Below are 14,452 nucleotides of genomic sequence, written 5' to 3'. Positions count from 1 at the left end.
AATCAGGCTAGAACTAATTGGGAAACTTCCTCCCTGTAGGCTAGAGCAAAAAGTTGTTATATGGGAGAGAATAATCATTACTTCTTACCAGCTATGTGCCCTAAAAACTACAATCTCATCCTCCCAGGTGACTATTTCTGTTGGTATAATAGTGGCAGGGATGGTATGATAGAAATAAAGTGTTATAATTGTATCTGAGAAATGTTTCACAGGAGATAATTCAACTCTGCCACTGCAAATCTAAACAAAAACCCTAAGCTAAGTATGTAAGAGGGCTTAGGTGGCACTCTACTTGTCTTTGTAAATGAACATGCTGTCAAACTGTCTTCTAAATCTGTATGTACTATTCTCAGCCTTGGTCAGAAGACCTTCGGCTTGCAGTGAGAAGTACTGTGAACAAGAGGCTGTTGATTGTTCAGCCCTAAATGGGTCGTTTACATCATCTCCTCCAAGGTTCAAGAAACATAAAAAAAAATGGGGCAGAAATAATTAAGAACTGGAGTGCGAGAAGTGTTGTGGTAGTTTGAATGAGAATAGTTTCTAGATTTGAATGCTTGGTCCCCAGTAGGCAGAACTGTTTAGCAAGGATTAGGCATGGCCTTGATGGAGAAGTGTCATTAGGGGTAGGATTTGAGGCTTCAATAGCCCACGTTATTTTCAGTTAGCTCTCATGTTTGTGGAGCAGATGTATGCTCTCATCTATTGGAATGGGAGGTACTTCTGTCTATGTGTGGCTTTTTTGGTTAATGAATAAAGAACTGCTTTGAGCCTATGGCAAGGGAAGAACAGAACTAGGCGGGAAAAAGCGAGAGTAAATGTTGTGAAAAAGAAGGGTGGAGTCAGAGAGAAGCGATGGAGCCGCCAGAGACAGATGTTGGGAATTTTAGCCAGTAGGCCATAGCCACATGGCAATACACAGATTAATAGAAATAAGATTTAAGAGTTAGCAAATAAGAAGCAAGAGCTAATGGGCTAAGCAGTGTTTCAATTAATATAGTTTCTGTGTGATTATTTTGGATTAAAGTTAGTAAAAAGAGATTCAGACCAAAAAAAATAACAACTTCTAAACTATAATCCCACACTTTCTTTAGGTCCCCATAAAATTATTAGTGCCCCTAATCAGCAGGAAGTAGCCTAGAAAACTACATCCACATTCCCCCCCCCAAAAAAATGGATTATAGATGTTTGTCTTTGTTTAGAGTGTTGGTTACAAGTTTTTATGAATAATGGTCAAGAAAAAAACTAAACGAAGATTAGAGTTCTTGTTTTGAAAAGAAAAAAAAAAAGGAGGAGAGAGTACTACTGTGGGGCCATGGTCTTATACCCTGTAAAGATTTGTGACTTATACTGGTTTACTAAAAAGGCTGATTGGCCAGTAGCCAGGCAGAAAATATGGGTGGAGCAACCAGATTAGGAGAATTCTGGGAAGAGGGAAGGCTGTTTGCACTTGTCATCCAGACCCAGAGGAAGCAAGATGAGAATGCTTCTTTGAAAAAAGGTACCAAGCCACGTGGCTAACTCTAATTCATAACAAGAATTATGAGTTAATTTAAGATGTAAGAGTAAGTTAATAAGAAGACTGAGCTAATGGGCCAACCAGTTTTTAATTAATGTAGGCCTCTGGTTGCTTCTTTGGAATTGAAAGGGTGTGGAACCAGATGGGATAGAAACTTCTGTTAATAGACGAGGTCATAACTGCCAAAGTAATCCCCTTTGAATGACTTCTTTGGACCACCTTCTAGGGCCACACTTTATCCAGGATTGCTCAGTTATGCCTACCCATGCTCCTTGACTGAATCCTTCTCAACCCAAAGCTCATTTTGATACATTAAGACAAGACAGGTGGGGGGATTGTTCTTTTTGCCTATGAGGTCACACTGAATAAATCCCTTTCTGATTTCCTCAATGCCCACTTCTTTAATTGGGGTGTTTAGTCAGGAACTGAGTGCTACACTAAGTCAACAGTCAGAATGTCTTTCCTGAGAACTGTGGTAAAACATGTACAGTAATTTTTTGAACTCAAGATAAAGAGAAAAAAAAGACAGGCCACTGGATAATGCTGTGTAATGATGTGATCTGTTTATTTAAAATGATTTCCCAATTTGCCCAATGATTTAGCAGGTTTTCTTTTACTTCCACCTCAAACAATCAACATACTTTTGTATTTTATTTTAACCATGTATGCTATTTTGACATTTTATTAGAACCAGATTTCAATACACTGTACAATGAGTAGTATAGATTTCAATTAGATCCTTGGTAGGCATGGTCTCATTTCTGGATTCTTGGGATTTTGGTGATGGTGGCTGTTCCTTCAGGCTCTGTCTCCAATCTGCTGTAAGACTTAAGCAGCACACTACTCCATTCACGGCCTCTTTATGGTCTTCAAACTGTAAACTTTTTGTCTGTAGGTAAGTCCACGAGACGATGGCCCATCATTTTTATATATTCTCTTTTGTTTCTGTTCTGTGAAGAACAAAGCCTAATCTTACTATGTAACCCCGGATGGTCCTCTTGCCTCGGCCTCCAGTGCTATTCCAGGTGTGAGCCATCCATCATAGATGCTTTACTATGACTTGCATTTTTCTTTCTTTTCAGTTTCTTTCATTTGCTTTTATTTCACCTGCACTTGCTACTTCTTTACCTATAAAGCATAACTTTCCACACTCAAACATGACTTCATTAAAAATAAGCATGAACACAAATATTCTCAATCTAATGCACCCAGATCAATAGGTAAGACTGCTTTCCTTAAATTTTCATTGATTCCTACCTTTAAAAGCCAACCATAAAGTCACGCCTGAAAAATAAAGAATCTACAAGGACAAAATATACATTTCAAAGACAGAAAAAATGCAATGATCCAATCTACTGTACAATTTATCGAAGTCGATAGAAGACAGTATAAGAACAGCCAATTTAAAACATATCACTTACAACACTCTCCTAAATAATATCATTGAAGAACATGGATTTTCAGATATCTGTACATCAGCGCCAAGAAAAAAATAAGAGAGATGTGGGGGACAGAATGAGAAGGTAAGTTTTATCTTCCCAAATAAAACTACATGGGTATCAGGAATTCAAGATTAAAGTTCTAAACCAGAATTTTGAATGTACTGGTTTTTTGGCTCTGGGGGTAAATCTTAGTCACAGAAGGCTGGGTTTAATACCCAGTAACACTTCAGGGAAGGGGGATAACTTTTTCCTTTTTTGGACAGAAACAAGATAGGGCATTTCTCAATAATAGTTTGCTAATTATGTAAGAAAAATTGGACATGCCCACTCCAACAAGAGTCAAATGAGCTCTTTCCATAACACTGTCTCTCACATTACTAAAACAGTATGAATTATTTGGGTCAATTTCACGTTTAAACTATTTTAAATGATTAGTGTATGCAGAATTATTGGAGCTGAGTTATTTAAAACTATTTGAATCATCATGATTGTATTTCCTTAGGCAAATCTGAGTAGCTGTTCTGACAGTGCTGTGGTGAGAATACGTGAGACCCTTGAAATCTTCCCTTTAAAAACATATAATCTGTGTGATACAAAGACGTAAGCTCACACCTTACATCTTAACAATGAACTGCACGCCTGACGAGGAAAAAGCCAGCAACAACATGCACTACCTGTTTTAGCACTGACGCCCTACATAGGTTAAGAATGTAACATTAAGCAAAAAATAAAAACTATTGTCATTTTACCAAAGTAATAAAACAGAGAACGGAAGAAATGAGTTTGGTGTGGATCCCAAAGATTCCATTGATTCTGAACCAAATTTTAATGCAAAGGCATCTACATACAACTTCCATGACTGTTTACACTACAAGAATTCCAAACAGATGAGGCGAGCACGGCCTACCTCGTCAAAGACAAATATACATGTAACTAAAAGTCCCGTAAAGTGACTCAGCGACTACATCATTACCCCTGCTACTTGAGGTACGTAATAAGTGAGGGTAACTGAAAATGACTCACTGTCTACATTCAGAGGCAAACGGGACAATGAATGTCTTTTCGAATCTAATACTTGATAATTACAGAAAAGCAATCCTAAATATACTATCTTTAAAACTCTAGCGTTAAGATAACCCCATTATCTTTAAATACTGAAAACATAATGGGCCTACACAAACTGGTTGTGTTAAGTAGCCATCTCCTACTTTAATATTCACTTGCTGTGCTCTTAAAATCTCTATGAGAGAAGCAGGAATTTTCCCTGTATCTTTTGGCAATAGAATCAGAAGCAAAAGTTTCAGGCCTGTAAAATTTCGTGATGTCTGTAGTTTTTAAAGCTAAATTATTCAATATCTTGAATTATTATTGCACTCATATGTTGCCCGGAATATGTCTACAACAAAGTAAGGTGAGCAGGTCTACAAACATTTGCTTTCCTTATTAGATAAGCAAGCTCACACAAAGGAAATGCAAACTGCAATTTGAATAAGCCTATATATGTGTGACGATGTATCAACCTCTTACAAATGAAATCCAAACCCTAACTCTACAAATCAGTGAAGAACCAGAATAGAATTACTATACACAAAGTCCTGACTATTGATGCATTTCACTTTGAGATCACTGAGCTAAAACAGCATTCCCTCAAAATTCAAAATTTAAGAAAAATAGATTTTAGGAAAGAGAATCTTTTAAATCACTGAATACATCATTTCTGTCATTAAGAGAAATAACTTAAGCTTTTTTCTGCAATAATTCACTCTAATGAATTAATTCTCTAACTCCTAATAAACACTACATTTACAAGAGCAAGGGAATTATCAATAAGCATTCTTCCCTGGTGTAAGTTATTTGTCTCTAAAATATGTCAAGTAAGCTTTTAAAGACTCGGGGAGAGGCAGCTTCATGATCTTCTCCCGCAGTAAGTTCTGAGGCGGCTCCTCCTGCTTCACAGCTTCGCTGGGATCTTTCTCCTCTTCATCTTTGCTGTCTTCTTCCATTTTCTCATCCTCTTCGCTGTCTAGAGGCTGAGGAATAAGCTGATTACCGACAAATACGTAAGTATTAATTCTCTGTTTAACTCTCTTTCTTTTCCTCTTGGGTGGAGCCCTTTGTGGGATTCCCTTGGCCTGCATCTCATCATTGATGAAGTTTCTAAGTGTGCGTCGAATGTAAATACGAGCCAAGTCTTGGAGATTCCTGACAGCACATGGGGCTAAAAACAAGCACAACAATGAAAACATTATACATTGTTCATTTCTTCACAATCTGTAGAAAATGTCAAACTACAAGAAACTAAACTGAGAGTGCTTAGTACGCAATGACTAAATGTACACTGAGCAGAGCAGGCAGCTCGCAAAAATGAGGTGAACACCCATGTTTCTATCTTCATGCATGCAATCTTGGGAATACATAATAATTTAGAAAAGGGGTAAGGATAAAGTGATAAGTATTATGAGAAACTTTACCCTGCATATTATTTTATACTGTTTTTATGTTTCTTTGTAATATGAAGGGGGCTGATCAGAAACCCACTCATAGCTCCAATTCTAAAGGATATGACACCCTCTTTGGGCCTCTGAGAGACCAGGCATGCATATGTTGCATATGTATACATGCAGACAAAACACTCATACAAATAAATAAAAAATTTTCTTAAGAAAGTGAATAAATAATATGAAGACTTAGCAGAAAAACTCAAAGCAACATTTCAATAGCTGCCTGAACTCTGAGAGTGTTCACAAACGGACATGTGTGTGTATGTGTGTAAGGTAGGAGAAAGAGACAGAAAGAGAGGCAGCAGAGAGAAAGTAAGCAAATACACACACTAGTTCACGGCAAAGAACCCTCAGGTACCTCAGCGGTGAATTAACACAGACACCACCCCACCCCACCCCCGCCATACAGACCCACTGTTTCAAGACACTAATGCTTACTTATATCAAATGCACCACAAAAAGGAGGAAGAAGAACCATAAACTCAACTGTACAAAATACCAAGTGTGCCTTTGATCCAAAATTGTTCAACAACTGATTTAACAAACTACTTGTTAAACAACAGGTCAGCCACAGAAGAACACATTTAGATGCATGTGTGGTTTAAACTAGAAAAGTCCCTGGTAGCTCACATTCGCGGAAGGGATAGGGTAAAAAGACCCAGAAGGGATAAAAAGAAACAAAAGAAGGATAAAGACAGGGGAAATGAAGAAAAGAAAACAGCAATCATGTAACTGGAAGTTCTTGGTTACACATACAGCAACTTTCCAGTAGCTATGGGCAAAGGCTCCCTGAGGAGATGGCTCTGCCAGCGTCTAAAGGAGCCCAGTCACCTAGCAGGCATGAAAATGACCGGAAGGGGCAGGACAGAAGAGAGAAACAGACAAAACACTGATACGTAACTGAGAACAGGAACAAATTGGCTATGGGACTAAAAGCCAAAGTATCAACTGCAGCATCCAGTGTCCAGGCTGACTTTCTGGACAGTTGCCAGTGTCAGATGTAAACAGTAGACACAGAGAAGAGAATAAGAGGACTCTCAAGCGTGTTTCCTTGCATTGAATCTGAGATAGGCACCGTTATCAAAGGAAGCCATTTCAGGAACAATATCAGCAAGTACAGGAGACAAGCAGTTGCTGGGACTTCCTCTGGCCCCTGCATGTGTGTGCATTGGTACATGCAACACCACATGCATATGCTCATAACATAAAAAAAAACATTAAAAAAACCTATGTTTTTACAGCCAGAGCTACAGAGTGACACTCTACTTCATAAAAATAAACAATTACAACAACAAAAAGGGAAAGATCGAGAAAAGTCATTTATTTAGGTTGAACCACACAAAAACATTTTGGTTTTCAAAAAAAAAAAAACTAATTTCAAATATTAAATAAAATTTGAGAAACCAAAGATAAAATTGTATAATTTATTATGTATTCCCTGCCCCTGCCTGAACTAAAACAATATACCCTTATTTTTGAAATTTTAAATCACATTTTTATGGTTTCACATGCATATAAACCACATAAACATAAAGCCATAAAAATTGATTTTAAGTCAAATAAAATTGTGGTAAATCTGAAGAAAAACTGTAACTTCATTTTTGATGTGGGAGAATTGTCTGTATTCTGTCAATCATATTTTAATAAAACGCTGACTGGCCAGGCAGGCAGTATAGGCGGGAAAGCCAGACAGGAAGTAGAGGTGGAGCAAAGAGACTGGGAGTATTCTGGGAAGCAGGAAGCTCCCTCCACAGTTCTGCCCAGACCACCAGAGAGGAAAGATGTAAACTGCCCCGCTGGAAAAGGTACTGAGCCGTGTGGCTAACGTAGATAAGGATAATGGGGTAACATAAGTTATAAGAGCTAATAAGTAGCCTGACCTAATGGGCCAGTCAGTTTATAATCTTATGGAGTCCTGTGTGTGATTTTCTGGGATTTACTGGTTTGTTGGGGTACTGGGCGGGACAGAAACCCCAACAAGCCGGCCCTCATGTTACACATTTTAATAAACTATTGTCTACGAACAGTTTTAATGTTAACAGAGTCATCTGAGAAAAGGTTTACATATGTACTGTTTTCAGGGGATTTTGTGGCCAGTGTACTAGTCTATTCTAATTCCCTGTAATTATAGAATAATGTTCTATGAAAAAAGAGGCACTGTGACTTACTTTAGTAGAAACAGACACTTGTTGTTATTCCCCACTCTTTCAGGGAATATTAGTAAATAGCAACTTTTAAAATATTTTCACTGTGTGATTATTATAGAAATTTTGGGTTGGGGGCTAACAACACTTAGAATCCTCAACCTGTTTTTGGAGACTCCTGTTTACATACAGAAAGAATAAATAGCAAAACTGTGCCCTGACCTGAAATTAACAACTATCTCTTCATGCCAATACAATTTTGTCAAACTTCACCTTTAACATCCTTACCAAAGCTATTTCTATTGAAAATGTATTTCAGGGGGAAGATAAACTGTTTTAATTGGAGCCTCTATATTCAATTGATCCTATTTCATTAAATATCTGTCTGTTTGTATGCCTTCCTGTGTGTATGATGTTCAGCAAACATATGCAGGTCAAAGAAGAGCTTTCGGGAATTGGTTTTCTCCTCTGTAGGTTCTTAAGATCAAATTCAGGACATTAGGCTTGTTTTTCAAATACCTGTAGCCACTGAGCCTTCTTGCTAGTCCCTGCTGAGTTTATTTCTACTTCATGTATGTATGTATGTATGTATGTATGTATGTATTCAACCAAATATCGAACTGTCTTATTTGACTTTTCTATTTTTGTGTAGGGGAATGGAATCAGATCCCCTGAAGTACACTACCCACATCAATCATCAGTTTCATTAGCATGCAATCATATTTACGGATAAGACTCATAAAAGATAACCTAAAAGAAGTGTTAGATAAAAGAAAATAGCTATTTCTCCAACTACAATGCTTTCATGAGTTAAGCACTTCCATGGCTACTGTGCAACTGCAGAGCCTCACAGAAAGAAGCGTGCTTACACACAAAGCGTCTGCTGCACATGCGTACGGACATGCGCACAGGCAGCATGTACCACAGAGCTCTTCATTACTTTCCAATGGGCTATGATAACTAAAGTGTAAAAATAACCACAATTCTGTTTTTAAAAATGGAATTATTTTTATGTTATTATTTCTTGTTAGCTAGTAATTTAGGTCAGTTCAGTTAGTACAGAATGGCAAGGGTGTGCAGACTTCCACCATAAAACAGATTAAAGAACACTCATTTGATTGTGGTGCTAGGCACCACATAGTCTTGCTTTAAGTAGTCTGAAAGGATGTGAATGCCACAGCCCATTAACTTCAAATTTTGTCTCTTTTTGTTTTAGCCCATTCTTATTTTTAGTTTTTTTTCTTGTATGTAGATATCTTGAATATGCTTTGCCTCCTGTACTGTATTATCAAAAGTATAAAGTCAATAAACACATTATTAAAAGCTGTAAAAATAGTTTCTAAATTATGAAAAATTTTATAACTGAGAGTTTAATCTCTTTGTAAATGAGATGAAAATAAAAACACAGGAGTTAAAACGGAAAAATTTTATAAACCCTTAAAAGTTGTCACCACATCTCCCAAGCACTCTCCGAGGTCCAGGTGTCCTTCAAGCCACTGACACCTCCAGAGTGTGACATCACAGTCCCACAGGTCTCTGCACCTTCTCTACCTTCTCTCTTAATTTTCAGGTGGGAATAGTTTGAGGGTATAAAACAAACAAACTGCTGGCCACCTGCGTCTCTGATGCTGCCATAAAGCTCATACCCAACAGCTAGGTTCTGCTCACCCATGTGCATGCCTCCTGTAACTGGGTGGCAGTTACAAGTCTAACAGAACTATGAAAATCTAAGCTCTTTTCCTCTCATCGATCCTGCTTGGTAATCAAGCTGACACAAAAATCATTAAGTTATCTGGCCTCGGGAGTCCATTCCTCAAATGGTAAGAACTGGGGAAATATTAAGACACAATGAATTTCCCAAGACAACCAACACTGTTTTTTATTGATCATCATTACAAGCCACACACTAAGTCAAGCACTTTAGAAATATACTCCATAATTTTTGCAACCATTTCAAGAAGTTCCAATATCAGATGACTCATAAGAAAATAAAATAAATACTAACAATAAAATGAACTTTCTGTAAAAAGCTATATTCATATGAAATAAAAGCAAATTAAACCAGAGATCAATTTATACTGAAGAATTCTATTTAATGGTTAACAAAGCCACGATAGATTCAAAGCTTATTAGCAATAGTTTCCCTCTTTCTCTTCCAAAATTTTCCGTACCCACGTCAGATGCCCACTATACTCTCCTTGAGACTATTTTCTTGGTATCCAAAATCCCATACATCTAGATCCCTTCCTTATCATTGATTTTTCCTGTTTTAGCTCTACATTTGTATGTGGGTCACAGGTTCAACTCAAACCCATCTTCTCTACCTCCATCTCCACTCTCCTAACGTGAATTCATCTATTTTTTTTTGTCCAAGCTTACGACGTCATCTTTACATTGAAGAATCTCAACCGATCCTTCAGTTGTATAGCATTGCACCCAGATGATCTCACAACACTTGTATGCTCATAGGCAACTCAAACACAGCCTAAAGAAAATGTCTGCTCTCTCTACACCTCCTCCCAAACAATGCAACACAGACACATTCAGCTGGACCATAAAGGGGAAACCAATTCTTTTCTTTCACCCACATTTCCAACAGTGGGATATTTTTCTGCCTTTAAACAATTCTATTCACACCCACATCAGCCACCTTCACATTAACTAGTCTACTTCCCTTTTCCTGGTGACAATCCATCCTCCACGGACCCCAAGTATGCTCCTGCCCTTGAACCTCTCAGGCTCCCAAGTAGCCTAACACCTTTTATAGTCACTATCTCTGAAAAATGCTGCCACTCAGTGTAGTGGACTTGCCTACAGTCCCAGTCCTCGGAAAGGGGAGGTCTGGGCTGCAGGAGTTCAAGGCTATCCTTGGATTTCTAGTGAACAGGGAACCTGACTCAAAAAAAAAAAAAGCAAAACAAAAGATGCTACCACAAAATTTTGACCAAATAGGTTTTTAGACTGCATTCAAATCTTGCCTCAGCAGACAAACCTTTCTTCCCTCCACCCTTACACCAGATAGTTACTGCCTATCACAAACTAGTAAGTTCACAGTCAGTATGATCTATTTCTAGTTTCCAGAAAGGAAGCCACAGTGCCTAAAGACCTTTTTTAGCAGCAGAATCAGTCTACTCACTGCAGTACTGCTGCATTGAACTCATTATAGTTCTATGATCCCCTAAGCAAATGGTGAGTGAAATACCAGGGACAATCATTCGTTGAGTTCAAGGATCTACTTACGGAGCCCCACAGAATCCGGTGTGCCGTTGTCGTTCTTACTAGGTTGTACTAGTGGTGCAAAAGAAACAGCAAGGATATTTTTACTCTCCCAAGTGTTTTGTCCAGTCCGCATAATCTGCGTTAACTATTTGGAGTAAAATGAGAAAGAAACAACGTGGTTACCTTTAATGTTGAAGTTTTAAAGGAATAATTGCCAATGAGAAGAAAACGTGTGTGTGTGCGCATGAGTGTTGCTAGAGATGGAATTCACAGCCTCGACTAAGAGGCAAGACCTCTGTGACTCAAATCACATCCCTGGTCCTTCTAGAAACACGTCTAATAATCTTTAGCACTCTTATCTACTGAGCCATCTTTTCAATCCCGCAGTGATGATTGCTTTTAGCCTCTGGTTTTATTTATGAAGTTAGGCAATTGAAGCCAGTCACAAAGCAGACTTAACATGCTACAGGTAGAGTCCATGCATTCAACTAATTACCTTCCAGATGATGAACCCAGGGTCAGCTAGCTGACTTCCTGGGTGAGCTGACTGGTCAAGTGGGCTCTAGTCTTCGAACTACATGTCCTCTCTACATCTGCTTCCCTTTGAACTACTTACAGATCTCTTTCAAGTTTTTTTCTGTGCACCTATGTAGATCTATAATGACTTTTTTCTGCTTCAAAGGTTACAGTGTATCTTTCCCTGTAGTAGAATGGTAACTGCCAATCTCACAACTGTGTGGTCTCTCTTATGACAAATGCAGGACAAGAAGGTACCTGATCCTCTATAGGCATGACCAGTATTCCCCCAACTTTGAGCAAGATCTTCATGTAGTTTTCGTGATCTTTCTGCACTCCAGCTCCACAGTAAATTCGATCATACTGATGACTGTCAGAAGCTATCTGAAGGCAGTTACCCACCACAAATGCGGGCTCACAGAATTCAAATCTGTGTGAAGAAACAAACATTTAAATTTGTTAAAAGAAATAAATAGCTCTTTGACAAATCACCATAACCCTGTCCTTGAAACAGCAAAGCTACCAAAATTAATTTTAAGGATAAAATACAATTAGGAAATTTGAAATAACATATGTGATATTGTTTTGTTATACGTGATACAGCACACAAAGAATTAACCTATTCTGGGCTAGACAATCCCTGCTTAGGGCATAGAAATGAACATAATGAAAAGCCCATCAATGACAATTTGAGATGCCCCCATGATGATGTTTGAAGAAGAAAGTCAACAACAGAAAAAGGCTTCACTTTCTACTCTCTTCCCAGTGTGGGACGGGAAGAAAGGAGGAGAGCTCTTCAAGGATTCCTCTCTGCTTGACAATGTTGCCGACAGAAACGGCAGCAGCACAGCCTTGGCCAAGAGATTTACTGGTCATGACCCTTGCAACTACTATGATTAGGGTGGCTTTAATAAAAATTGTGGCTAGGCAACTTAGAAGAATGGGACAGAAGCAAGTGAGTGGTACTTTCTGAACTGTAGCTTTGGCTCCTATAGTTTTCTTAAGCAATACAATAGGAGATGTGGTTTCAAGTTTCATTCAACCAAGTCCTCCTGGTTACAACACTGGTAAATTTTTTTATATCAATAAACTATCCAATAAAGACTCTACTTTACTTTTTAAATTCTGTCAACAAAGTTAAAAAAAAGACTATTATATAACATAAAATTAAAACCTCAACGGAAACACAATTCTTTTTCCTCTCAGACCTTGAATTCACTATACAGCCCAAGATGATCTCGGACTCCTTGAAGTCTTACTTCAGCATCTAAGATGCTTTAACTACACGTGTGAGCACCCATTCTCAACCACATCCAGTATTTTGAAACTAATTCTTAACCTTTGAAGCTGATAGTAATAAAATCATCCCACAAGAGTAAGCCAATATTTAGAAATGAAATAATTTACAGTAGGAACATGGCATACACTGGAGGATGACCAAATGATTTCAATCAGAACTAATTTTACTTTAGAAAGCATATCCTGTCTTTTTATAATTAACAGTGAACTTCTTTCATCCTAAATTATCATTAAAATTTATTAGACCATAGATACATCAATGGATATACAAAAGAGTCCACCAGTCTTATGCCCTGAAAGCAGGGAAGGGTTGAAAGAGCTGGGGGTAGGAGTTAGAAACAGTACACACTGTACTCTCTTCTCCACACCTTCACGCTGAGCCAGGCAGACCTGTCATTTCTTTAACTATAAACACCACCTCGCTGTTTACATTTTTATAACCTCCTTCCATCATTTTGTCCTCCTGCAGAAAATAAGAGGTTGCTATGTTCTGGATTTAGTGTGAATGTTTCCTTCAAAGAACCTAAGTGTTGTAAGCTGGTCCAAAGGAGGCAATGTTGAGAGACAGAAAAGTCTTTAAGGAGGGAGCTGGAGTAGGAAGTAACTAGATCATGAGGAAACCATCCAAAGGGATTAATTGCCATGTCACAGGGGTAGGTTAGGACTCATAACACTAATCAGTTGTTACAAAGCAAGATCACCCCAAAAATATTGTACAGTAGCCCCAAATATGTGTTCAACATGAGAAGTTGTCTGCCATGTCCTGATGCATCAGGAGGTCCCACCAAGGCAGCTGTGTTGTTGTAGCACAGACAGGCTTCTAGTCTAGAGCGACCCGTACATACTTTGCTGACACTAAACTGAATTACTTCTCTCTAATTTCATGTGAGAACCATGAGAAAGCATTCCTGTGTCTGTGTGTGCTGTTCCTTTGCCCCAAATTCCCTCACTGGCCATCTTCTATTAATAACACTTAACATATCAACTTCACAATCAAATCTTAATCTCTAAAAGTATAGCTTACCTACATTAGGGATATTTAGCTTCTCTCAGAGACAAAACTAAACAGCCCAACCTCTGATTGTTTAAGATAGGGTCAAAATGTATTGTCTTTTTAGATTTATTTATCATTGTATATGTAAAGGTGTTTTGCCTGCGAGGATATACATGTGTCAAATGCATGCCTGGTGCAGAAGGCGGCTAGAGGAAAGGAATGTGATTCCTTAAGTGTGAAGGTGAAAGGTAACAAACAGTTCTGGAGATCAGAGGCTTCCTGTGAATTTAAAAGCTGTGATCTGAAAGGTCAGACAGGACTGTCTAGAGCCATGCTATTCAAGATGGCCTTTACTAACCACACAGACATTGAGACCTTAAAATGTGGCTAGTCCAATGAGTTGTATTCCATGTATAAAATTCATATAAATTTTCAAAGACATTTTACAACTATAACTTTTTAAACTATTCAAGTAATTCTTTGACATTACATACCAATAAGACAATGTTTACACAGTTACATCAAAGGACAAAAATACCAGACAACTGGTCATTTGCTTGTCTCAGGCAGACAGATAGATGGTGCAAGAACTTTCTCCTTAACATACTTATTTCCCTTTGCAGTATTTTCCTGGTTTCTGGTTGTTTTTCATTTAGTTGGTTTTGTTCTGTTTTTATCATCTCTGAATATATCTAAATTTAACTGCATGTCTATTACAACCCCCAAATGCATTTATTCAATTAAGATAAACATGTAAGAAATACATATGCTTTATATCTTTTCTAATCACCAACTTTGAATAAGAACTCAAATTACAAACT

The 14,452-nt window shown here is 38.0% G+C and overlaps 1 protein-coding gene across 4 annotated transcripts in view; it reads right to left on the bottom strand.

Moving 5' to 3' along the window:
- Nucleotides 1-2,057: 2,057 nt before the first annotated feature.
- Pcmtd1 (protein-L-isoaspartate (D-aspartate) O-methyltransferase domain containing 1) overlaps nucleotides 2,058-14,452 on the bottom strand; it is a 71,716-nt gene continuing 59,321 nt past the window's right edge. For all 4 annotated transcript variants that reach the window (XM_087897095.1, XM_087897098.1, XM_087897097.1 and 1 more), the window contains 3 exons: nucleotides 11,597-11,768; nucleotides 10,844-10,967; nucleotides 2,058-5,176 (listed from right to left, as the gene is read on the bottom strand). In XM_087897095.1, the coding sequence (XP_087753221.1) occupies nucleotides 4,809-5,176; nucleotides 10,844-10,967; nucleotides 11,597-11,768 (664 nt within the window). In that variant the 3' untranslated portion in view covers nucleotides 2,058-4,808. The remainder of the gene's footprint in view (nucleotides 5,177-10,843; nucleotides 10,968-11,596; nucleotides 11,769-14,452) is intronic.

This window comes from Myodes glareolus, chromosome 16 (assembly GCF_982192425.1).
Source record: "Myodes glareolus chromosome 16, mMyoGla1.1, whole genome shotgun sequence".
Classification (NCBI taxonomy): Eukaryota; Metazoa; Chordata; class Mammalia; order Rodentia; family Cricetidae; genus Myodes; species Myodes glareolus.
This window is presented reverse-complemented; position numbering and strand designations above follow the sequence as displayed.